At 37.4% G+C, this 25,190-nt stretch overlaps 1 protein-coding gene across 7 annotated transcripts in view; it reads left to right on the top strand.

The window, feature by feature from the left end:
* The window catches only part of FAM172A (family with sequence similarity 172 member A), a 265,833-nt gene that overhangs the window by 127,651 nt on the left and 112,992 nt on the right, over positions 1-25,190 (top strand). For all 7 annotated transcript variants that reach the window (XM_042013175.1, XM_042013176.1, XM_042013173.1 and 4 more), the window contains one exon: positions 7,515-7,733. In XM_042013175.1, coding sequence (XP_041869109.1) covers positions 7,515-7,733 — 219 coding nt within the window. The remainder of the gene's footprint in view (positions 1-7,514; positions 7,734-25,190) is intronic.

A 25,190-nucleotide genomic window follows, 5' to 3' on the forward strand; every position in this document is an offset into this window, starting at 1 on the left:
CAATTGTCTGTTTTCTCAGGGAATGACTAAATACATGCACATACTAAAAGCAGCTGAATTCTCTGTCATTGAGATAGTGGATTTCTGGTCACAAAACATTAAATGGGAGTTGTCTTTCAAGACTTTGGATAACTTCAGTATTTTACAGAAAACACTTACGTGCATGATGTGTTTTTCATTTAGAATACTGAAATACAGACCTACCAAGAGATTGGCATTTAATCTTTTCCCATGGTAGTTTAATACATATAAATTTCTGGAAATGAAAGGTAAAGTATAAGATCTTGGCATCTTGGGTTGCCTTTCTTCAAGCTAAATATATTACAAATCAGAAAAAACCCTGAGCCCATTGAAATATCTGGATTTGAGAAAGAGAGGATGTTTACAATAATTTTACACTATTACAACAGCAAAGGAAGTAAAGTTTATTGTAGAATAAATTTAGTTACTTTTTTGTGTGGTGTTACATAGAAAATACACACTTAATGACTATTTGGGGGTATATTCATCATGAAGTGCTAATGAGAATAATCAAGACATACTGTGACATTTTCAGGGAGGAGGCAAAGTGTATTGAAAAACGAATTTGCAGTTGAGAACTTTTACTGTCAGCTAATGGGATGCTTGGAAATACCATAGAAACATTAAAAAAACCCTGCAATCCAGCTTTGCATCTGCACCTTATTTAAACGTAACTTTCAGTAGGTAACTGATATTCTCCTTGGTTTCCTTATTGATAGATTGTTTAGAAAAAATAATTGCTTGTTATTCATGTGGGCTTTATTAAAATTATTTTAATTACTTTATTTCTGGTTTGTTGCTTTCAAAAAGTTCTACCTAAATGTAAATAACGTTTTCATTAAAATCTTAGTTCTTGTTTCTTGTACCCCTCTGAAACATTTGAAACTTTTGTTGGAAAAGAGATTAAAATAGGTCTTTAAGGCAATAGGAGAGAGGATGAACTTTTGGAGTACGGACTTCAATTACAGAAGGGGTTCCTGTAGGATATCTTGAGGACAAACTGGTGGGTTCATTCTTTCACAGGCTGTATAGACTCCAAAGCTTCTTTGCACTTAGTGAAGAAAAGCAGAAGCTGGTTTTTACAGCCGGAGCAGTTGTTATGGACAGATTATTTGCAGCCCAGTATCCTGCCTGCATGGCTGGGGTGGATTCACTTCCATTCAGTTGCCAGCAATTTCTCCAAATAGCCCAAATCCCACATCAGGGAGAGGTGGTTGGTCTGATGTTTATTAAACAATGCTTGAAGCAGTAGTTGAACATGAACAGAGTTCTTTCTGTTAATTCACAGAATTAAATTAATGCTATAGCATAGGTTCTTGTGTCTCACTTGCCATGAGAAATAATTTTCTGCTGCAAATCCTAGAGCAACTAGTGCTGGTAAAGGCATGCAAGTTCCCTACAAAGAATACAGTAAGCAACTTAGGATGTAAAAATCCTTTTAATTCATGGATGTTTTTATTCAGTTTTGACCTTGTGAACAAACAGAATAAAACAGGGTTGCAGATCTAACACTCAGACATATTTGGGTTGCTAATTATAGAGAGATGTAAAACATTAATTCTTTTCAAAACTTTTCAACAGTAAACCCAAAATGTGGGAACAGCTTTTCTGGTAGGTTTTTGTAGCCTCGAACATTGATTTGTTTAGTATAGCTGCACTAGCACCAAATGAACAAATAGTAAAGTAGGACATAGTCATGGCATGTTTAATAATTTCCAGCATAAAGGTTGTGAAATAAGATGAACACAGTTCTGCATGCAAATAGATTTGGACATAATGCAGTGATGACTTAGAAGGCAGTAACAGAAAGGAAATGAAGAGTTTATTGTTTCTATAGCTCTAATATCCATTAAAAGTTAGTTACACAGCAGGTGGCAGTTTGGCTAAGTGTAAAGTGAATGTTTTGAAATAAATAGCAGCTGGGTGACCTGGGATGTCAGGGCTCTAGACAAGGGTGTGTGTTTGTCAATATATCCTACATGTTTTACAGACTCCTCAGGGACCAGGAGAAGATACAATTTCACCTTTTCTGTGCCAAAACATTTTAATTATATCTTCTTCCAAGTACAACGGTTCAGTAACCAAGGAGCTGACATTGATGCATGTGTTGATAAAGCTGAAAACATTCAAAATGAGATTAACAAAGATTTTGAGGGAAGGGTGACAGCTAATTTTGTACAGTATTCTGCATCTAATTCAGGTCAGTGTAATGGTAGAATATTTTATAACTGCTGTGTCATCTAGAAAGACTTTTATGATGCTTTGTGTATTTAAAGATTCGTGTATATGAAGGTACAGTTCTTTATACATTGTTCAAACAGGTTATAACTTCTTTATTGAACATCTATTGGTTGTCACTATAAACAAGAATAAACTTAAGCATTTAGAAGCAATTTCACATCTCCATCTGCATTAATCACAGTAAAATGTTCCTTTTTTTAATTCACCTTCAAAATACTGACTTCAGATGTGAAATGGAAGCAAAACTACCACACACATTTTGTGGCAACACTTAATATTTGCAAAAAAATTGGATGGAAAGTTATAGTAAGTGTATTTAAATAATCAAACTGCAGTTTCTTTGTATTATGTTCAGTCCTTTGAGAACATCTCTGTGTATTTCTGCTCTGTTCTCCTCCTCGTTTGAAGGTAACTCACATTCTTCCACTTTTCTTTTTGTTTGCGAAATTTTCTCCTCTTTTTTATCCATTTAGTTCTCCATCTGCTTTCACTTTTGTTTGCTTGGGCCGTCTCTCATCCCAACTTGATAATGAGGAATGCAGTGTGACCCTGACCTCTATCAGCCCATGCATGACCTTCTGACTCGCCCACATAACCTTTGACCTTCTCTTTGACAGCTTGATTAATTACCCTGTGTTATGATTTATGAGTAAGTGCTATGTAAAAATAATAGACAACAGGTGGTCCTCTAAAATCTTTTTGTGGCACGTTTTCTTTTCCTGCCTAACCTGATGAGCTGTTTGAAGTTTGGAACTTAGTGGGACAAAGTGTGTTTGGCAGAAGCATGGCATTTTTACATACTCGGACACAGTGCTGGAATTCAGGCGGCTGAGGTGTATCTGGAATGGAAATATCACAATGTTAGCAGGGTGCAGTTGCCAAAATGTATGTTGGGTGGAAACAGAAAGCGGAATCAACTGACATTTCAGGCGTTTCAGTCACAGGTCACGTCTTGAGAAAATTGCTCAAATAATGGAGGGGGCATTTTTCAAGCTGAGCTGCATCTCCAACAGCTATGTTTACTTTAACGCTTCACTAGTGACTTCTGATTGGTTGTCATGACCTCATCCTGCTGTTGCACCTACAGTGTTGCAATAGTGACATAGATGTACCCTTCTTGCAGTAAAGATGGGAAATGAACAGAGCATAATTCTTTCAGAAAGATGAATGGACATTGCTGTGTCTGTTTTAACCACAGGCAGGTTTAAGAGCAGTGAGTTTTGAGTTGTATTTCCCCAAGGAATTAATTCTGGTCTTGCTGCTGACCATCCAAATAGAAACCTGAACTTGAAAATTCAAGTTGGTCAAGCATAGGAGAGTGATCTCTTTCAGATCCTCACTCACAGTCCAAAAAGATAGTTACATAGCTCAAAAGATACCTCTCCAGCTCTGACCTCTCTTGTCACATATGGTGTCCCACCCTGGTGGATTAATATGCAGATCTGAGTGGTCTCGGCTCAGTATTCATGTGTCAGGCAGGGGAAATTTCAAAAGATTTGGAATTTACTTTAAATACTTTGAAGTTCTTTTTTTAACCTTACCCTCGAACTTCCAGTAAGAGGCAGAAAGCAATCCCCCATTTCTGACTCATGTATTATAATGGAAAAGGCCCTTCTACATTGTTCTGACTTAGTAGTAAAGGTGTTGTAACAGAGATACATGATTCTTTCCAACTCTTGACTTTGTAAGCCTGCTTTTCATTTTGTCATCACAATCCTCTACCTCCAGAAGCAGCAACCTGGAGAATGGTAGGAGTTAGTGTAGATTGAATTTCACTTACCTTGAAGCATTACCACGTGGGGGGAAGAGATGTTAATTGGGTGCTTTAGTCTGAGAGAGAAATTGTAATTTTGTAGATTAGGGGCTGGGAGTTCTATTTGTCAGTGTCTGTCCTAGTTATAAGGTCTTATCACAGGTACACTGATGGCTGAAGATTGATTGGGGGGGGTAGTTGTCCTTAAAGCTCAGCATTTTACCATGAAAAAACTTTTTAGAGAGTGGTTTCCCTTTCTGTGTACACTGGACACACAGGAGAAAACTACTACATTGAAAACATACCTAATGTTTGCATATCACCTAATACCACTGAGGGTGGCGAGATTTAGAAACCCTCCTACTTGATTGGTACTTACTGAAGTCATAGGTCACTATGTTTTAATAATGATGTAAGATCATCATGGCTGAAATTGGTATTTTTAATGACATTGATTTGTTTAGTATAGCTGCATTAGCACCAAATTAACAAATAGTAAATTAATACATAGTAATGGCACATTTAATACTTCCCAGCATAAAGATACTGTATATGGTGAAAAAAGATTGCTACAGTCCTGCATGCAAAAAAGTATTTCTGAACATGGCTTTCATTTTAAAGGATGCTTTTTAATGAATGTGATTTTTGTCTGTGTTAACAGTTATGCCAAAGACGGTATCTCATCTGTTATTAAAGTTTGCTAAAGGCCTTTTTTTGAGATATTAGTGGTCTCATGTTCTGAGTTTTGCATTGACTTGCACTCTTCTCAAATTCACTGCATTAGAGCTCCTCCTTTTTTTTTCATTTTCTGATTGCATTAAACTTCAACAATGCAGCTATGCCCACATAAATTACATTTTTAAAAAATTAATCAAAGTTAAAAGCCGCATTGTTTACTTTAGTTCAGAGTATTCCTGTTCAGTAGCATATACTCAAATAAAGGCTGAATGAGAGCGGTTGTGATTGGGTGTATTTTACCAGTCGTTTTATTTTTCCATGTCGATTTTTATATGTTACTCTCAAATCTTCTTTCTGGTGCCATTGTTTTCATCTTGAAATTTAGGATGCAGAAGTTCAAGGGAAAGGGAGATACACCCTATCATGTAAGCAAAACAGTCCAAAAAGAGATTACTTTCCAAAGAGAAAGACTTAGGCTTTCCCATAATTGAGGGGAAAAAAAATCTTAGCTCATTTATTACTTAATTATTTTAATTCTGCTGACAGGAAAGGCCTGCTATCTGGGAGAAATTGTAAAAAAAAAAGGTAAAGGGAGTCATGTTACAGTGCTTAAAATAGATTTGATAAAAATCCTTTAATTGATTTATAAAAGAGTGAATTTAAAATTAGAATCATATTTCACCTGTTGATATCTATGTGAAAAATTGACATTGTGTCCTCAGAAAATGGGACAAATTAGTCATGTAATTTTAAGTTACATGATCAATAACTTAGACAAATTCCACTTCTTTGATGATTTGTGTGTCTGTTTGGTGATCAGGTTAAAGTGGACAGAGCTTCAAATCCCTGTAACACTTGTGGATTTGTAATAGACATATGAATTTTGCATTTCACATTGTATAGAAAGCAAAACAAATCAATACACAGAACGTCTCTGCTCAAAACAAGCAGGTCAAGAAGATTAAGAGCTCCAAAACTACCAGCCTGCCAAGTACTGCAAAAACTGGCAGTAGCAAGCTCAAAAACTATTCTTTCATATGAATTTATGAATGTTTGTAAGCCATATTCTTCTCCGTGATGAATTTTGGGCATCAGAATTTTCCAAGCTGGAAAGTTCGTGTGTTCATAGTTCAGCATTGGGCATTAATATGGCCAGGCATGGCATGGATATATTTTAAAATTTGTCTTTCATTTTCTATTTTCTTTCTCTCTTTCCCTATTGTTTATTTATATATCTGCCTGTTTGTTTATATTTATCCCAGTTGAATTCATGGCAGGCAGGGCAGGGGAATCATGTGACAGGAGATCTGTTATGGTGCTGTATCTAACAAAGAGACAATTTTCTCTTTGGCCTATTGTGATCTTTTTTGACTACGTCACTTATGCCAGAGGTAGTATCCTGCATGCCTCTCTTTCACCCTGTTTAGCAGAGTGCAACTGTGCCCTTTAACATGGTTTTTGGTGGGAGGAGAAGCTACAGCAGACGTTTGAGAAGGGCACAAGGACGAGGGGTAGGAACTCCCTTCAGATGAGATTTTGATAACTAGTCGAGTGTGTCCAACTGTAGAAAATCACTGAGTGACAATCTGTCTACCTGACAGTGGCCACAATGAACTACAAGGTTTGTGAGTGGCTCTACAGATTAGAATAAAGCAAGCCCAAATAAAGTATCTTTTGTTGGGGTGGAGTTGGTTTGCTCTGGGCAGCTAGGTATGGGGGACCTCTTTTGATCCTCATGCCTGGACCGAGTGCAAAATGAAGCACCAAGTGAAAAGCTGGAATAAAGCTGTTCCATTAGATAATTAATATAGATGTTTCCAAAAAGTAAGTCTTTACTAAAATTTACTTCTAAAGGATAGCTTGGTTTTGACTGGGAACCCATGTTAACTTTAAGGGCACATCTGTTAAATGCTTGTGCTTCTCTTTTTTCCCTTCATTTGCAATTATATCTTCCACAAATACTATGATTTTTGTGTGATTTGCCATCATTTAAAAATCTTTAAATTTGATTGGCTGATTAATTCAAGATTTATTTCTCATTCATAAATTCATATTTTTTCAACCAGCTCATTTCCTGCAGCACAAAAATATACCTTATATGCTCAAAAGCATCCTGCAGGTCTCATATTTGCTCTGGATTTGTTGAATATACAGCATAATCCCAGTGAACTTTTACAGCAGATTTAAAGATGCACTAAAAAGTCAGACCCACTATAGAGAGTTGACTTGTAAGCAATACCACTGAATCAGTTTTGGTATTGATTCATTGTTACTGCTGCTATTTGCCTCTGCATGGTGTGCTTATTGTCAGCTAGACAAAAGGTTTTGCTGTTTTAAAATGTGGTGAATAATTTTCACATGCTTTCTTTAATGTATCTACCTTTGTATATAAAATCTCTCTTTTTCTTTTAAAGGTTTTTACTGGCTGGGCATAAAGCTTTTTATTCATTATTATGTAGAGTTCTTAAAGGAACATTTTGCTTTTAGTTCCTGTATTGTTTTCTGAAAAAGTCATATAAAGTGCTTATGAATAAAACAACATACTAAATTATTTTAAAGGTAAAACAGGCAACTTTTCTGATGCTGAGGGATGTGTATGAGCATAAGTACATGCACAGATACATATTCACACATCAATATCCCTTTAATGACAGACTATTCTTTAAAACCCTTCTATAAATGATGTTGTGTGAGGTTTCTGAAATAAATAAAAAAGTTCTAAAGAGCATTAAAGTATATGCAAAGCATTTTCAAGCATTAAATCTCCCTTTTCACATTTCTTCTTGTTTGTGTGTGTGCGTGTGACTCTCTTCTAAAACAGGAAGGCTATGGAGTAATAGTTCTGAATCCCAATGAGAACTATATTGAAGTTGAGAAGACAAAAGCCCAAATACAGCTGTCTTCTGATATCTCAGAAGAACCTGCAGAAAAGAGGGAAAGAAAAGATAAAATCCCGAAGGAAACAAAGAAGCGACGTGACTTCTACGAAAAGTATCGAAATCCACAAAAAGAAAAGGAAACTATGCAGATCTATATTAGAGTAAGTTTCTTTTCGTTTTGTTTGCCCTTCTTTATTGATGTATACATATGTTTATTGCCTCTATTGGCTAATAAATAGCATTCTTTTTTAAAAACAAATACATTACTGAGATGGCGTTCAAGAGTTTATACAGAATACCTGTCTCTTTATTCTATTGATATTTTTGGTCATTTATTGATTGTGATGTTTTGGAAGTGTTACAAAACATTTCTTTTAATTTCAAAGGGAAACTTCAAATAAACCCCAAAGGAACTCACTAGGGTTATCAAGAAAGAAATGATTTAAGAAAGACTTAGTAAAAACAATTTTATAAAGAGAGGTGTTCATAAGAAAAACTTTGTAGTGAAGCTTAGGCAGCATATTAGCTTCACATGTCATGTATGCATTTATTGTATTATATTGTATTATATCGGGGAGGCAGTATTTATAGCCTGATAGTTTTTTATCACCTGCCAAATTAATAATGTATTGTGGAAAATACCAGTGTTCATCTTGTGTGGTAGCAAATTTATCCTGTAATGTATTGTTTTTATATGAGCAGCCATCCATTGTGTTTGAGCTGAACTTCTAAAGGCAGATAAAGGAGGAATCTTGCTAATATATTAATAAATATTTAGGCTAGAATAATTTGAGAATGGTATGATGAAGAAACTCTGTCCCTTGCCCTTTTCTGACTCAGTGAACCTTTGCACTTTGTAATGCTACCAGCATGGGATCATTAGAACAGTGCTATCCGAGGATTTCTAATTCTGCAGGGGGCACAAACAATATTATTTGCACATTGGCACATTCTGCTTCGTATACATGCTATGTATAATACATTCCAGACTGAGTCATACAATTTCCAAAACCCTTACTATGAAAGTTAACATTTTCATTCAACTGTAAAACACGTCAGAAACTCCACAGTGAAGGTAAAACAGTAAAAATGTATGCCTTTCTGGTGAGAAACAGAGAAAAATCCAGCACAATACATGTTAGAATCATCTTAAATTTTAATATGCCCCTATTAATTCTTTTTAGCATAACAATTTTTGTAGAAGAAATCTAACTTTGCTGGGTAGTTAAAAGGGTTAGTAACTTGGATACAAGATTGTCATGAATACCATAAATATTTACTGTGTCTTTTGAGAAATACCTGAGTGTGGGAAACAAAAGAACGCGGGTATATATGTTCAAAGTCACCAACAAGGCACTGTGTTTTCTCTTTGCTGCTTTTTTATGAGATGGTGTTCTGCCCACTAGCCAAACTCTCCTTCTTAAGAGGGGCAACCAGTCTTAAGGTCCACGAGAATCCAGTGGACAATGTTGCTGTATTGTTTGAACAGAAGTCCAGTCAGCCTGGAGATTCAGTGTTCCCTTGTTGAAAGTGAACCTTTTTATCAACCTTTTGAGCAATTCTACCTTCTCATGACTCTTGCCTGATGAGGCATGAAATTTGGCTTCGGGAGGTTTGACCCCCCAAAATAAAAAATATGTAACTCCATCTCATGTTCCTTTCTTCACAGCTCTGTGCCCTAAATATGACTGTTGATATTTGCTTTATTTGATTTTCCTCAAATCAAGGAAAGAAGTAATATATGTTTTAGTGAAAGTGTGATTGGTGGTCTCCTTCCTCAGGCCAATTGATTAAAATTGGGCTTTCTGATGAAGTTGGTGTTGTATTCTGAAATAATTATTTTGGGGTTTTTTTCTTAATAGACTCTAGTACAGGTAGTTTTTTGAAACAGAAAGAAAAACGTACCTGCTTTAGTATATTGTGGGACAAAACAGTGCAATTTCCCTGCTTATCAGTTTCTGAAACGAAACTGGACCATCAGTAGGGTTCCATTTACTCTGTTGGTCAGAACTGTTAAGTCTGTAGGAATTGCAAGAGGTGCAATGCCATATTTGCAATTTTCATGCCTCCCATGCTTGAGTCCATAGGATTGCTCTCTGCCTGCACCCAGGGACTTGCCTCCACAGGCTGCTGTGGGAACAGTGTTGGTGCTGGTTTGCAGTGATCTCAAGGGGCAATTCAGATACAATTTTTACTCGCTGTATAGTATAGCGTACATTTGACTCACTAGGCTCTTAAATTAAAACATGCTGTCACTCAACACAGATATTTAAGGATGGTATATGATTTGTAATGATCTCATCAAAGAGTTTTGAAAAACCTGAGCAGGCCTCATGTCAACTTTGCTAAGTAGGAAAAAGTGGTACAGATAGACTAGATGAAAAATTTCCTCACAGGAAGGCTTTAACTTTATCTAACATTGAAGGAAAATATGTTTGTATTAAATATGCTGGAGAAATTATTTCAGACAGTTAAGCAGCAGGAATAAGTATCCTCAGTTATGTTCTCATAGGGTCACTGAGATCTGTTGTGATCTGATGAGGAAATGCCATTTGAACAAATTAAAGCTGTCTGGTTGATGTTCCTACTTGTGCAGCTACATTTGCCAAGAATTGGACAATTAGAACTCTTCCTTGGTAATTATCTTTAAGTTTTTTCTTCATTTTCATAGTGAAAAAAATAGCTGGGGTATTCAAGAATATGTAAAAGCAGAGTCTTAAAATATAAAATATCAAACTGCACTGTATTTTTACACAAAATGAGTATAAATAAAAATGACTGTGGCAGTGTGTAAGTGCATTAAGCATAGTGCTTTTGAAAGATCAAAGTACTAACTGTTTCATGCTGGAAGTTTCCTTAACTATGAAATAATGTACTTTCTGGCATACATTATGGCTTGTTAAAGGAACTGATTTGGTCTGGGTAATAAACATCATGTCAAACATTATGGCAGGAAAACCTGCTTAATATGTTTTGTAATAAGACAGATTTTTTTGTTCTTGAAAACATCTGCCAACTGAATTCACAAGTGAAGACAGAAAATGTCATCAATTCTGTAACATTCTTGTAAATTTGATTTCAATTTTAGCAATGCAAACCAAGAAAAAAAACTTTTTGATAATCAGCATTGACTATAATACTTTTATGGAATGATTAAACACAAGCATTTTACTTTTATATTACGCGCTAATGAATGCATATGAATTTTAATACTCTTACTATTCAGATTTTAACAAGCATATTGACAGATCATTTTAAAAGCATCTGGTTTTTAATGTGTTGAATGGAGGATTGAGTAAAATAGCTAAATATGTACATACATCCTTTTTAAAAACATATTTCTATCCTTCGTTATAAATATTACCGTTTTTTCTTAGACCACCAGAGGCTGCTCTGTACATACGGGCTAATGCTTTCTCCCCAGAAACTTATTATGCTAGCCAGCCTTCACTTGTTACTGAACTAAACTGAGAATTTGTTGGTCTCTAACCTTTTTCTGTGGAAACAGATCATGCAGGCTTAAATGTGACATGATTATTACTTCCATTCTCAGCCATCTCCCATTCTCTGAAGATTTTCACACTGACAGTGCCTTTTCTATGTTAGAAGATACTTAAAAATGTAAATTAGTATTTTCCCCCTTCTAAACTGCATTCACCACTTAAATAAGTAAACTGAGTTGATTCTGAAATGTTAATAAAGAGAAAATATAAATTGCATAATTTTATAGCAATAGTAATTTGCAATAATATTGTTTCCCCAACAGTTGAAGGATATCAAAGAGGCAACCAAGGAAGAAGTAGGAAGGATCACTTTTATCAGACCAACTAATGGGGTCAGGTTTTGTGGACAAAAGGGATAAGACTCTCCAAAGCCTGTATGCTAGGAATTTTGTCCTTTTTTTCCCCACTGAGCTTATCTGCTTGAATAATTCTTATTGCAAATATTATTTTTACTATAGCACAATCTAGAACAGTGCCATTTCTATTAACAGCATATTAATGAAATTAATCTTGGATGTAACATACTTTTCATAAATAATTTCTCCTATCTTCTGTGAGAGATTAAATAGGAAAAGATCATGTGCAACCAGTTAATTTGTTTTATTAAAAATGGATACATCTGGATGATTTGTGCCAGTATTTAGGAAGAAGGCAGTTGTGTTAATATACAATTAAGTAAGCAATGACTGCTGGCATACAGGAAATCCTGGCAAGTGTGCAAGCACAGTCGTGCCATTTCTGCTCATTGTTCAGTGTGGCTGACACGAAGCATAGCCTGACTGAAGGTCACGGCAGAGTGTCCGCTTATGTGGGATGACCTTTCAGTGCCATGGATTTCTTTCACATTGAAGATTGAGCCATTTCCCAACATAGCTGCAGTCCCACCAGCTGCCGTTTTCACCCTGTGGCCATCTCTGGGCCAATGACCTACCCTCTGATTTGGCAAGGTGCACGCCTGCTCTTGTCCAAAGCCTGTGTGACTACATTAGCCTGCTGCTGAGACAAAGCTAATAAGCCCTTTATTCCACCAGAGGAGACAAAATGACAAGCTTTAGACAAACAGCTCCTGAGGGGTAAGGGACAGGTTCAGCACAGAGAATGCCTGTGGCAGACGTGGGCATCAGGACCTCAACGTCTAGAGTCTCATGCTGATGTTTTGTTGCCCCTTCAACAAACAATGCCTGTTTTGTTTCCCCTTTTACAACTGCCAGCGTTACTTTATATATACCTCTGAAATAACACATGGTTTTACTCTGCCCACTTTTAAAGCCTGTTAGTTTTGTATGTTCTTGAGAAATCTCCTTCGCTTGTAAGCAACAGCAAAATCATGCTGATAGTAAAAAGCTCATGAGAACTGCCTAGAAACTGCCGTGGTGGTGGTGTTCTTGCCCCATGTTGGGGCTGGGCACTGGGCATTCAGAGCTGAGAAGACACTGCAGTTCAGGTGCTGGAACATAAATACGTAATGACATTCTGAGTGCACCAGGAGCATCTGGAGAGATCTGGTCTTCAGAACGTGTGCCACCAGAGATCTTCACCATCCTGGGCCAGCAGCTGGAAATTAAACATCTACCATGACAGTTAGCACCTGCAGTTAGGCTTCCACATCGTTCCTAAAAGGTCGGATAAGGTTTAAGTTCCTATAGTTTCTGTAAATCAGGAAAAATATGTATATGTCATGTTTCATTTCTATAGATACTACGATGAACAGGCATCTTACATTAAATGGCTGAACTATGGAGAGTTTGAACTAAAGTAGTTATAATAATTTATGCATAGGCTATTAAGCATGAGCAGCTAACTTAGATATTTTTAAAATCTTGGGATTATAAAGATTTCTTATGGTAGGTTTTGCATCTGCTAATCCTGAATAGTTTTATTTGTCTTCTTTTCCTTGAGCAACTGAGAAGTCAGAGACACAGGTAAGCACTGAAGGGAAATTCTGTATCTCCTGAAGAACACCATTGGCTCTTCTCTCTGCTATACCCTCTCTTTGTTCTGTGTTTCACAAGTATGGTTTAATCAAAGAAAAGGAATAAATTGGGGCCATCTAGCTTTGGTGTCTTTCAGAGATTCATTACATGATGCCAATAAAGTGTCCATTGTTAGATCCAGTTCCTAAAATGTGAGGCAAGCCATGTAAGTTTCCACAAGAAAGAAGCAGCTTGCATCTCTCCTCCCACTACGAGCTGTATGGTGCTCCCATGGTGCTAAAAAAGACTCTCACTCACACGTCAAAGGAGTCCTCCTTCCTTTCAGATGGGATTCAGGCTCATAAACCTGGCCAGTTCATGAGGTAATGGTGAAGAGAACTGGCTCAGCAGAATGCAGACATACTTGTTGAAGGCAAAAGTGAGTTAAATCATTCGAACATCTTGTACTCCAATATTGCCTGGTTTTGATTGTAGACTGACTGCAGTGAAGGACTACAAAGACCTTGTAGGTCTTCTGGTCCAGTGCAGATTGCTCTCTGCAGGTATCCTTTATCATTTATCTAACAGAACAAAAGGATTTTAGCTGATACCCAAAAACACGGATAACATTCTCTAACCTACTGCATACCAGTTGCATGTTTTCATACTAGATTTCAATGTGTTTGGGAAAATTGGCAGAAAGAATTTAGCAGTATACCTTTTTGCAAAACTTTGAAGTTCTTCACGTTTTTTTCTTGGGGACGAGTCAGCTATAAGACCCTTGATATACTGAGAGATGATAAAAATTAATATCTGTGGTAAATATTTGTAGCTATCTTATATCCTTATACCAAAATAATGCTTTTCTATGGAGACATACCACCCCACCAAACCACTCTAGAAATATTTATGTGTTTTGGATAGAAGGACATGAGGACATGAGGGCTGTAATGCAGTGCATGGAGGTCAAAAAAACATTTGTGGAGTCTAGAACTGAATGTCAGCAGACAGGGAACTGGGTACAGGATGCACAGTAAGTTCAAGGATGTTTTCACCTCATCTGTTACAGAAAACAAAGTGTATATTCAGGAAAAAATGTGAAGGGAAAAAAAACCCCTATATTTTGGGATTAAGATAAATCTGGTGGTTCCTGTGTAGGCTGCTTGACTGCCTGCAGCAGTGATGGCTGCCAAAGGGGCTAGAAATAGTGGAGGAAACAGAGGCATGGAACAATGTGGAGTAAGCTGCCCAGGAAGAAATGTCTGTTCTACCGTGCAATTCTTACGTGGCTGAAATTTGAAAAATTAAGTATTGTAGCAATTAATTATTTTAATTTTAAAGTCCTTACAGGTTAAGGATTTTACTAACTAAAATCCTCACTTTTTGTGAATTTATATACTGTGTGATGTTATTTTGAATTATTTACATCTTGAAGAACAAGGCTGGTCTTTTAATCAGCTTGTTGTCATCACTCTGCAGGCAAAGAAATATGCCTTACTGTGAGTTCTTAGGAGAACTGTCCACTTGTTTTTGCTATGCCTTAGTGAACTCCGTATCCAGTCAGCACTCCCCAAGAGCTAGGTTTTACCAACTTCAGAGCTGTTAACTTCATTTCCATAATGTCCAGGCAGAAGTCATTCCTAAAGTAGTCTGTTTTACAATTACCTCCAGCCATTAACTCATCTAAGTTTTGAGGAATCTTCCCATTCCTCTCTCAGCTGAATCCTTGTTTTATCTCTATCTCCCTGGCTAAAAGTGGATTCTAAACCGATAAAAAATGCTTTTGTCTTTTTTGGTCAGTGGTGTTGGTAGCAGGTTTTCTCACCTGAATGGGCTGCATGCTGTTCAGACACATTGTTCTTGTTCTACACTTCCATTGTTTAACAGTTGATTCTTATTCTCTTTCTCTGTCTTTTTTGATCAGTGCTTGGCAAGATCGAATTTGTTGATACCCAGTGAGGTATATTTTCTATATTTTCACGTAAGACTTGAATTTTTGTTTGTTTTCCCTATAGATGGCACTGCTTGGAGAGAAACTACTAAATAAAGTGAGATTGATGTGTCTTTAGAATTTAGAAGAGTTGTTTGTGTTGAGGAGACTGAAGATTTTCTGGGCTCTTAAGCAGCAGTTTGAGATCTTCTTGTCTGGTAGTTCTAGCAAAAACATGGAGTGAGAAAAGTATCGTGCAAGTACATGTGCAAGTGTATGCACACAAATCTACCTACCCCAAAGCGTACAAAAGCTGCTCACATTCTTGCATGTTTGGCATCCTGTAGACTGTGTAAAATGACCTCTGACATAATGTGGACTATGACAGATGTAGCATACATGAGACTGGAAAGTTTTCTTTTTCCTAAAAGTAAAGATTTAATCAGTATATCCATCTATACAGTACAGCAAAGAATTTAAAATATATTTAGTTCAGGCTATACAGCTGATACTTCATATGCATCTGCAGTGTGTTTGTTCTTTTGGACTGGTATCTCCTTCCAGGACGTTTCTTCATTCTTATCTCCTATCTTTTCTACCTACTGTGTAATTGAATAATCTGATTCATGGATCTTGCCAGTTCAGCCTATGTCCTATAAAAGTGGGCAGTTATCACTTAACTGTGTCACAACCACTCTGTTCTTAACCTGGGAAGAGAAGCTTTAATTGCATGTAGATGTTAAGATGACAGATATTTATTTCTTTGGGGATCTATTTTGCTGAGGAATTCTTCCAAAGTTATCAGATAAAGTAATGAAGAAATTTAGCAAAGCTTAGGCTGCCTAAGTAATTTTGAAAGATTTCTAGGTTCTGCAATTAATTTTGTGGCCTTACCCTTTGATACGTCATTGCCCTCACACATTCCACTTGGTGGGACACCTCTCTACTTCTCTAGCTACTCTGCTTTTCCTGTTTGAAAAATGAACAAACATATTTGATAACAGGATTGTGTTATTGCAACCCTTGCACTGGTTACCAAAAAAGGGTAGGCTTACGTTTAATGACTATTGATTATCTTTAAATTCCATACTGGTGAAGATTTTGTGTGAAGTTCTCCTCAGTGGGCTATGTCAAGGTTTCAGACACTGCATGCTGCTCTGACCTTATACAGGCTCTGACTGCATTGCCTTAAGTAAGCAAATGAGTTATGGCTGTGATAGATCTTAAAATAACAGCATTTGATTTGATCCTGGAGATCACTTGTCTGAAATACCTTTCTGCTGCTGTTTGCTGTTAGCTCGTTATGTTCTTTTACCATTTCCTTTCCCTTTCTGTTTTGAACTACTCTAGCTGATTTACAGAGTTTGGCTGACAAGTAAACTGATTTTTGTCTAATTGGGCACCAAACAGTGTCATCACTAGAGCAGAAGTTAAGATACTGTTGCTGTTCTGTTATGGTGATGGTAAATAACCATGACATCGTTTATTAACAACACCATGAATAAAGCTGTTTCTACCCAAAGGTAAAGTGATGAGACAGAGTTCAGCTTTGCTAGACTAGCAAAGACAGATGGTAAAAGATGACCACTGCCTCAGTTGTACTATGGGTCCACAGAGCATGCAAAAGTTGGAAAGAAAATGTTGTGGCATGAAAGTAACATAAATTATTTCATGTCCAAAGTGCTGTAGCTGTCTTCAGGACTTCTCTGGAGTCAGTGGAAAGTCACTCTTCCTCAAGTGCCTTTGAATCAAAGTTTGGGGAGCTTTCACAATGTATGTTTCTATACTTCTGTGACACTAGAACTATAGAGCTCCCTCTTTCTTGCTTTTGTTGGAAAGTATGAGGTACAGCAGTTGTGACTAGTCCTGGCTGAAAGTGCTTTGAGCATAGAATTGGACTAGGTGACCCTCAGAGGTTCTGTCCAGCTGATGTAGTTCAGTGTTTTGACATTACTAAGTTTCATCTCAGCTCTCAAAGTAGTATTTGGTCTATGGGTAGACTTTGTGGACATTGTGAAGAGAGGAAGATTTCACTATCTCAGAACATTTAGCACTACTGAGGTTGTGGCTGGCCATCCACAAGAAGAGGTGATTTAGACCAGGAGGCTTACTGAGCTATCAGCATAGTTGAAGGAATGTGGTCTTGCACAAGTACTGCTACAGAAACACAACTTCAAAGATACAAACCCCTACACACAGGCACTGATATTTCTCGGCATTTTTAACACTGGGGTGTTGAGCAAATATTCATGATTTCTTCAGAGATCAAGAATTTCCCCAAGACGGAACATTATCTTGAATTTGCTGAAGGACCTTCAAGCAGAATAGCAGCAGGAGTTTTTTCACAGATGTTGTCCAGATGTTTTTAGCATGACCATTCTGGAATAATGGAAAGGATACAAGTCCTGCCCACATCCCTCCTACTTCCTCTTCTTTGGTATATCTTCATCAGGATTTTGTCTACATTGTTAATTTGAGTCCACAAGGTTTCATTTTAAACTGTAAAGCAGTTCTTGAGGTTTTTCTCAGAAAGAGTAGAAACACCCTGTGACATTTAAATTGATTATTTGCTAAGTGTGTGTTTAGAAGTGGATAGACATGACAGAATTTAAAAGGCTGTACTTTGTTAAAGCATCAGCAAACAGTGGTTTAATTGAGCCTGTGCACAGCTACTTCTTAGAAGACTTTGTCTAGACTGCTGTTTTTAAGGTGAGACCCAAATCTTAGCAGCAGGCCAGTGCATTATCTACAGGTTGCCTTGAAGCCCCTGTACAGAAACTCTGCTTCTCTTCATCTCTTATACCTGTTCCCATGTTCATGAAGAGTTACAAATTATTTAAGAAACTTTTGTCCAGTTTTGTGTGAATGCTGCCACCTCCAAACAAGTCCATGCTGCTTGGTAGAGTCAGTTTGGGTAGTTGGTCATTGTACTAGGATACACTGAACAGGATCACAGGATGCAGGATTTCCCAGATGTCTGGTACCTGGCAGCTGTGAGTTCTTACCACTCATTTTCATCTTTTATTGCAAACAAGATTTAAGGTTTAGAATATGTTAGTATAGAAGCTTTTGCTCTAATAGAGCTAACAACAAAAAAAGAAAAATATGTTAAACACAGATTGTTAAACAGTGTTCTGCTGCTCATTTTAAGAGCTCTCAGAGCTCTTCCAGAATCTTAGTTATCCTGAAGATCTGCTTAATCGGCTCCTACAGGGCAACCAGGACTAGAGACAAGTTACCCAGAGACTTCCTGTGGTTACAGCTTTTCTGCTGACACCATTAAGGAGAGATCCTGCAGTCGCCCAGGTCCATTCTTCTGCCCAGTCTTTTTCTTCTGTGGCACAGGATGGAGTCTGTCCTGCTTCTCTTTTCCTGTTCATCCAGGGAACTTCTGTTAGGATTGTTGTCTGTTTTCATCCTGATTTAATGGTTTTTAGCTAACTCAGACTTGAGATGATAAATGTTAAAAGACTAATCTGTAAGATGGACAATACCTGTGCATTGTGATACAGAGAAGTTCAACAAAAGAAAGTAAAAGAACAGAAAATTTTTTCACTAAATCACAATAAGATTCAAGTCTCTGAAACTAAGTAATGGTTTGAATGGGGAAAGGCTGCAGATGTTCAATCCACTTAATCTTTGTCTTAAAATACATCAAACGAATGGTGTTTTCTAATAATGGATTAACACGGCATCAAGGACCATTTATAACAGTAACAAAAGTGACATCCCTGAGATTTTTTGAGGGGTTATTTTTCTTACCCCCCACAGCAGCATAGACACAGAATACATATTTTATATAAGATACGTATACTCAGGATCTTTAGTGGAATTTCTGTTCTGTTGTTGTTCCGTCTAAAATCTCAATAAGATGCCCAATGTTTGGCCTATGCAGCCTGAGTTACAAGATTGCTCCCAATTTTCCAGTTAGGTCAACCAAAAAAATTAGGATATGATAGAGGGTTGGTGGAAAAAATTCATATCAAAACAACTGTTCACTATGTCATTACGACAACCTGCTGTAACAAATGTGCTTCTGTTTTAATTTATGACAATTAATTGCTAAAAGTAATTTAATCTGACAGTGGCAAGGTGTTGAAAGACTCCTGAAGATGTCATAAAAGTGACCTTTCTGCCCATGTGCAACCAAAAGCCATTTTTAACAAGGAGGCTCAAAAACAGTACAACTTCTTTTGTACTTTGTTAATTAGTTATTGATTTGAAACAATGCTCTGCCAAATATTGTCAGATTAGCTAGACGCCAGGAAGGTCACAGTGTGACAGTCTAGTCCTGATAATCTTACGGTATATAAGAATTCTTTTTTACTTTGAACCTTTTGTTCTGATATCCTGAGAATTACATTTCCTGGCTTTAGCATCTGTGCTAATTTAAAATACAGCCAAGCTGTCTGTTATGTAATTGGATGTTTTGAGTTGTTAAAAAAAAAAAATTGCAATGTGTTAGAAGAAAATTGCTGTTGATCTAATATCTAATGATGTTCAACGACAGTGATGCACCACTGCTGCAATGCCTACGGCCTTGCTAATCTGTGTGGAAAAGAGCCTGTTTTAATGAAATAATCAACACGAGGGAATCACAGAGTTCAAGACAGAGGTACAACAGGCAAGTTCTGAGGTTGTGTAGCAACTCATTGGGATGAAAGATCATTTCCTAGGGTACATTATTGTGAAACAAAAATAACAGAGGTGAATCTGCAGCAGAAAATGGAGAAGCAGAATTAGGAGAAGCAGGGTTAAATAGCTAAACATTCAACTTTTCAGCTTACTGAAATGAGAACCAACAGAAGATTCAAATCTGAATTTCAGATTGTGTTTGTCTTTAGATAATTACTTTATAAGCTAATGACAGTTACTTCAAATACAATTAACTATAGTCTTCTACATATTAAGGCACTTTAGCAAATCTTTATAACTGTGCATTAAGTAAGTAATGTATCAGTTTACGTAAAGCGCTGAGCACTTTGCGGTCTTTATTAAGAGAAATCAAATAGCTTTGAGCATGTTAAATCTTGCTTTCACTTAATAACTGCTCTTGAGTGTAATAAATAGAGATGGAGAAGTGAAGAACAGTACAGAGCAAAGCCATTCTATTTAGTTGAATTCACACAAAAGATATAAACTCTCTAACAGAGACTTTACAGCTGAGGCTTGTTCTGAAACCATAGCTGTTAATGAAAATACTGAGTTGTTATTTTACTTAAATGTGTTGAAGTTTGTGTAGATTCGTTGTTTCCTTTGGTGGGGAAAGCTGCATTTTTCTTGGCAAAAATGGTATTTTTCTTGCAATAGCATGTTAAAAAAAAGGTCTGTTTCTCATTACAGTATATAAACAGATTGAAAGAACAGGAGAGTAAAATAGGCTTTTAAGTACTATAGGAAATAGAAAAATAACACTTCTGCATGACTTCCATTAAGAGTTTTTGAATGTTTCAGATGTATTTGTTTCCAAAGGAGTTGCTTTTAGTGTTGAGAAAAATGCATGTAATCATTTAAATGACTGTCATGATCTCTCTGTGTCTTGTGAAGATAGTTCTTTTTATAAAAGTATTGTATTCATTTTTATTTACTTGCCCTCACAATTAATCTGTTAATTGCCAGAAACATAGTTGCTAAGGAAGATATTTGTGAAGATACAACCTGATGGTTTGTTCAAGAAATACTCTTTTATTTCCATAATTTGATCATACAAAAGGCTGTGTTTGATGGAGTTTGTTATGTTAGGCAGAAATATGTTGTAGGCAGAATTTTGATCCCTGAGATTGGGTAGTTTGGAAAGAAAAAAGTACAAGGAGATGTAAAAAAGATGTAAAATGTAGGTATCCATAACAGTACTGAAATGCAGCTGCCCCAGTCTTTGAGTATTTTTGCCAATTGTAATCTCTTCGGCCAAGCTGCTGTAGTTGTTACTTAAATTAGAATGTGTGAGTCCACTTGCACAGATTGGTAGATGTGCTTAGATCATCATCGCATGGGGATTTTCTTATGAACTGCACAGGTATGGTACGACCATGTAGATAGGACAGGTCTGAGGAATTGTTATTACATCTTCAGTCTGAGGAGTTTCTCCATGAAGGATTTCCAAGCTTTTTGCCAGAACATGCTACTTCAAATTCAGCCTTCCTTTGCCTGGAACCCTGCAAATTATGTGGAAAAGAGAAAAAATACACAAAAATCAACAGGTCTGTCAGAGAGCTAAAAGGGAAAGTAGGTTTTCTTTTCGTAAGTAAAACCTCCTCTGATAATTACTCTCCTTCCTCCTATTTATTTTCTTCTCCTGCACCTTTTTCATCTCAGTGAGTCAGCAATGTTCTTGTGCCCAGACTAAAAAAGACAAATGTCATATTGGTGTTTACTTACATTCTTCTCTTAATAATAAAATAACTAACTTATTGGTGAAGGTCATAATTAAGAGCCACTGAGAAACTGATTTTGTCTGATTTTTTCTTGGTTTTGGTCTCCTTTCTTGCACTTTACTCAACAGTTGGGTGGTGATAGCAAGACATGCCGGACTCCAACAGAATCATAAAATGAACTAGGTTGGAAAAGACCTTTGAGATCATCAAGTCCAACCTATGACCTAACATGTCTTCATCAACTAAACCTTGGCACTGGGTGCCATGTCCAGTCTTTTTTTGAACATGCCCAGGGACTGTGACTCTACCACCTCCCTGGGCAGCCCATTCCAATGCCCCATCACTCTTTCTGTGAAGAATTTTTTTCTGACATCTAACCTAAACTTCCACTGGTGCAGCCTAAGAAACAATAATGGGAAGATCCAAACTGGAACAACAGCCTGATAAAACTGCCTGACCCTGGCTGACAAGCCAATGCTTTAACCAGGGCGATGATGCTATAATAATATCTGAGACTTAATTAATTTAGCCTGAAATCTGGGATTTACTTTATAAACAGCAAACCCTTTCAGGTTATAAAGTCACTTGAATTTCCAAATAAAAAGCTGAAGAAATAAGAAGAACATTTGAGCAGAGCAGCAGAAGGTATTCACCATGCAGAGAGGGTCAGTCATTGTAGAGTAAATGACATGGGCAACGTTTGCTGCTGTCTTTATTTTTGCACAGATCTGTGTCCAAACTCACCCTGCTTAACTCTCAGTTCCAATGCAAAACTAAGAAATTCCATCTGCAACACCAGCCTTCTAAAAATGCTCGTGTATCATATAACATCAGCATGGTTCTGACGTGGTGGCCCTCCAAAGGCCTCTTGTGAAGGCCTGCGTTTGCCAGAAAGGAAGTACAGTATTACATCAGTGATACAATAATGCAGCTGAGACCACTGGCACCTCTCTAAAAAATGGTTGTGGACACTGACAGTGTCTCTCTGTGGTTTCAGGCCATTGTGAAACAGGTTTCAGGCCTGTTGAAATATTTTAAGTGAGCGCTTGGAGTCAGGTCTTGAAGTCAAAAGACTGGAAAGACGGTTTTGATTTCCAGCTTGTTCCTCACCCAGCAAAGATGGTTGGTGCACTTTGGAAACAGGAGATGAGAGTGGGTTGGGTTTTTTTTAATCCAGAAGTAGCTCTAGGTTATTGGTTAGGAACTGTAGTGATCAAGGGCTTAGCTGGAAGAATACCTTTCTGTCTTGGAGTTGCTTTGTTTTTTCTCTCATGTGCCATAAAGCTGGAGTATAAAGGAGAGAAGTAACTCCCTCCTGCTGTCCTAGCATGTTGCTCTCTTCCCTTATACATATATATATAGCATAAGTCTGAATTTTATTTCCTGACCACTCTCACCAGGGAAAGCCCAGCTTGCATTTGAAGTGGGGAAAGTGGGACAGGATCTGAAGTCATCTTCAATGGTAATTGTGGTGGGAGCTGGGGAGATCAGGAGCCCTGGAGAGGAGCCAAAACACATAGCATAAAAACCATGGCTAGACATCAGTCTTGCATTACCTTAAACTTGTAATTTTAAGCCTAATCTCAGCAGTTGTACCATAGCAAAGTGCTGGTATCACCACTTTCTCCCAAACTAGCCCTTCATCCTCTCTGCACTGGTGGAGGCAATTAAAATTTTGTGTCAGTCCACCAAATACATTTTTTTATTTACATCTTTTATTTGGCTGTTTGATGTGTCAGATACTGCATGTTTCATGGAATACTTCTTCCTTTAGCAGGAGTGTTGAGATTGCATGCTTTCCTCATAAATTGTTGGCAGTTTTGGTGGTGGGACTACCCTTAACTTAGTATCATGTACATTTAACTGCACTATGTCAGAATTCTGGTCTTCCTTTGTGCTGCTGACTCTATGCACACAACATTACATGTTGCTTACTTCATAATCAATATTGGGAACACTTCCATCACCAGCCCAATTCACAAATAAAATAGGCAGAAGAAATTGTACAGAAACACTTCAAGTAGATTTGAGAATAAGACTGCGATCTGTAATAAAAAAAAAGGCAACCTTAAGTCACTTTGCTGTATTGCTTTCTGAAGGCATGTGCCAGATAACAATCTTGGCTATGCTATTTATATCCTGCAACTCCACAAATGACCAGACTTAGCTGTTGTGATAGCTGTTCTCTCCTGTCTCAAAACTGGCTGCTACCTACTGCCAGAGTATGTATCTTGCCCCCACCTCAAAAAGTGCCCTTAAAAAGATAGTATACTTTTTTATTACACCACTTCTTCCTGCAAGTGGAAGAGTCTGGCAATTTTACATCTGAAGACTCATGATTTAATCCCTAAGGTCATAAGTAAGGAATTTTTGAATACAGATGCTGAATAAAATAACATCACTCACATGCATTTACATGATTTTAGTGTTCGACCAGTGCAGATTCAATGCTCTGTGTTTCCATAGAGCTACCCCAGACACTGGTTACCATGAGCTCACTCTGCACAGCTGATCAAATCCTGCTGAGATTTGTGGTTTTAATATGGCAAAGTATGCAAATAAAATCCATACAGAGCCCATAAAAGGAGGAAAGAAATGTGTCCTCTACTCAGACTTTCAAGGCCAGAGCATCAGCTGTCTATGATTTCATTTCTTCTCCTCTTGTTTTCTCTCAAGTTGTCTTTCTCACTCAGGACACAACAACTAAAATTAACTTGCTTGACTCACTCCTCAGTCTTCATCATCCTTTCTTTCCTGTGCTCCTTACATGACCTGCTAAACTGAATTTTAGATACATGTTGTCAGATTTAAGATTTGGTATAATTTGCTTCCACTGTCACTTTTTGTCCACTATTATCTCCCCCACTCACAACTGCTTTGCTGCTGAGATGGTCTTGGTGTTTGTTTCTGCAGCCTCCTTTTGTCTGGTTTCACACAGCTGCAATTGCCCCTGTATAGAAGATACTTCTATGGCATGGCTATTGTCATGCTTCCTGAAAGCCCAGTTATTTATGAGTTGTGCAAGAGCCAACCCATCTTCACTTTTAAGTATCTCCATACATGTAGGGTCCAGATTAGTGTTGCCCGTGTCAGTAAGTAAAGCAGAAATACAATTCCTACCCTTAATAAAATGTCCTGCTGTCTCTTGGGATGACCACTTGAACTGAAGCAGGGAACCTTTCCCAAATAACTGTGCAAGATTTCTCTCAGCTCCGTGATGGAAAAGGTAAGAAAGATTTTTGCATAGATGGGGTGCTTCCTAATACACTGGAATTTCTCAGTTAAAGTCAAAATCTTAAATGTTCTGAGTTAGACACTTCCAAGTCTTGTCTTCACATACTCATGCTGCAGAAACACATTAATACAAGATGCTTGCTTTCACTTCTTTTCCTGTTTTCAGTTTATACCCTCTCCTTATTTTCATCCTCTTCTGTGGTTGTAATAACCTATCTCCTCTCTTTGGGGGTGGAAATCACATGCTGACTGGTTTTTTTGTTTCTGTTATGGCTTTCTTGCACTCAGAGCTGTCCTGGTTCTCAGCCAGGACAGAGTTAATGTTTATGTAGTAGCTGTGAGGGCATGGAGCCTGGACCCATGTGGGCATGTCTAGGTCATTATTCTAGATCACCTCTTGTCACTGTCAGGGCAAAAATGAGGGATTCTTACTTCCCAGAAGGGGTGCAGCTTGTGGTCAGAAGAAAAGCATGGGTGAGGAGGCTCTGTCTGCCATTTTGTGGATTGTCGCGGGGTCACACCAGGTCAGCTCAGGCTCAGTGAGCATTTTTTTGCATGTAAATCACCTTCTTTTTTGTATACTTTTGTTATTAATATCATTACTGTTGCTGTTTGTTTTCTTATCTCATTGCTGTTTCCAGTAAATTTTTCTTATCTCAACTGA

The sequence above is a fragment of the Corvus kubaryi genome, unplaced genomic scaffold (assembly GCF_017639235.1).
Source record: "Corvus kubaryi isolate FWS band 111438036 unplaced genomic scaffold, C.kubaryi_AGA036_p1.0 split1-37296, whole genome shotgun sequence".
In the NCBI taxonomy this organism is placed as follows: Eukaryota; Metazoa; Chordata; class Aves; order Passeriformes; family Corvidae; genus Corvus; species Corvus kubaryi.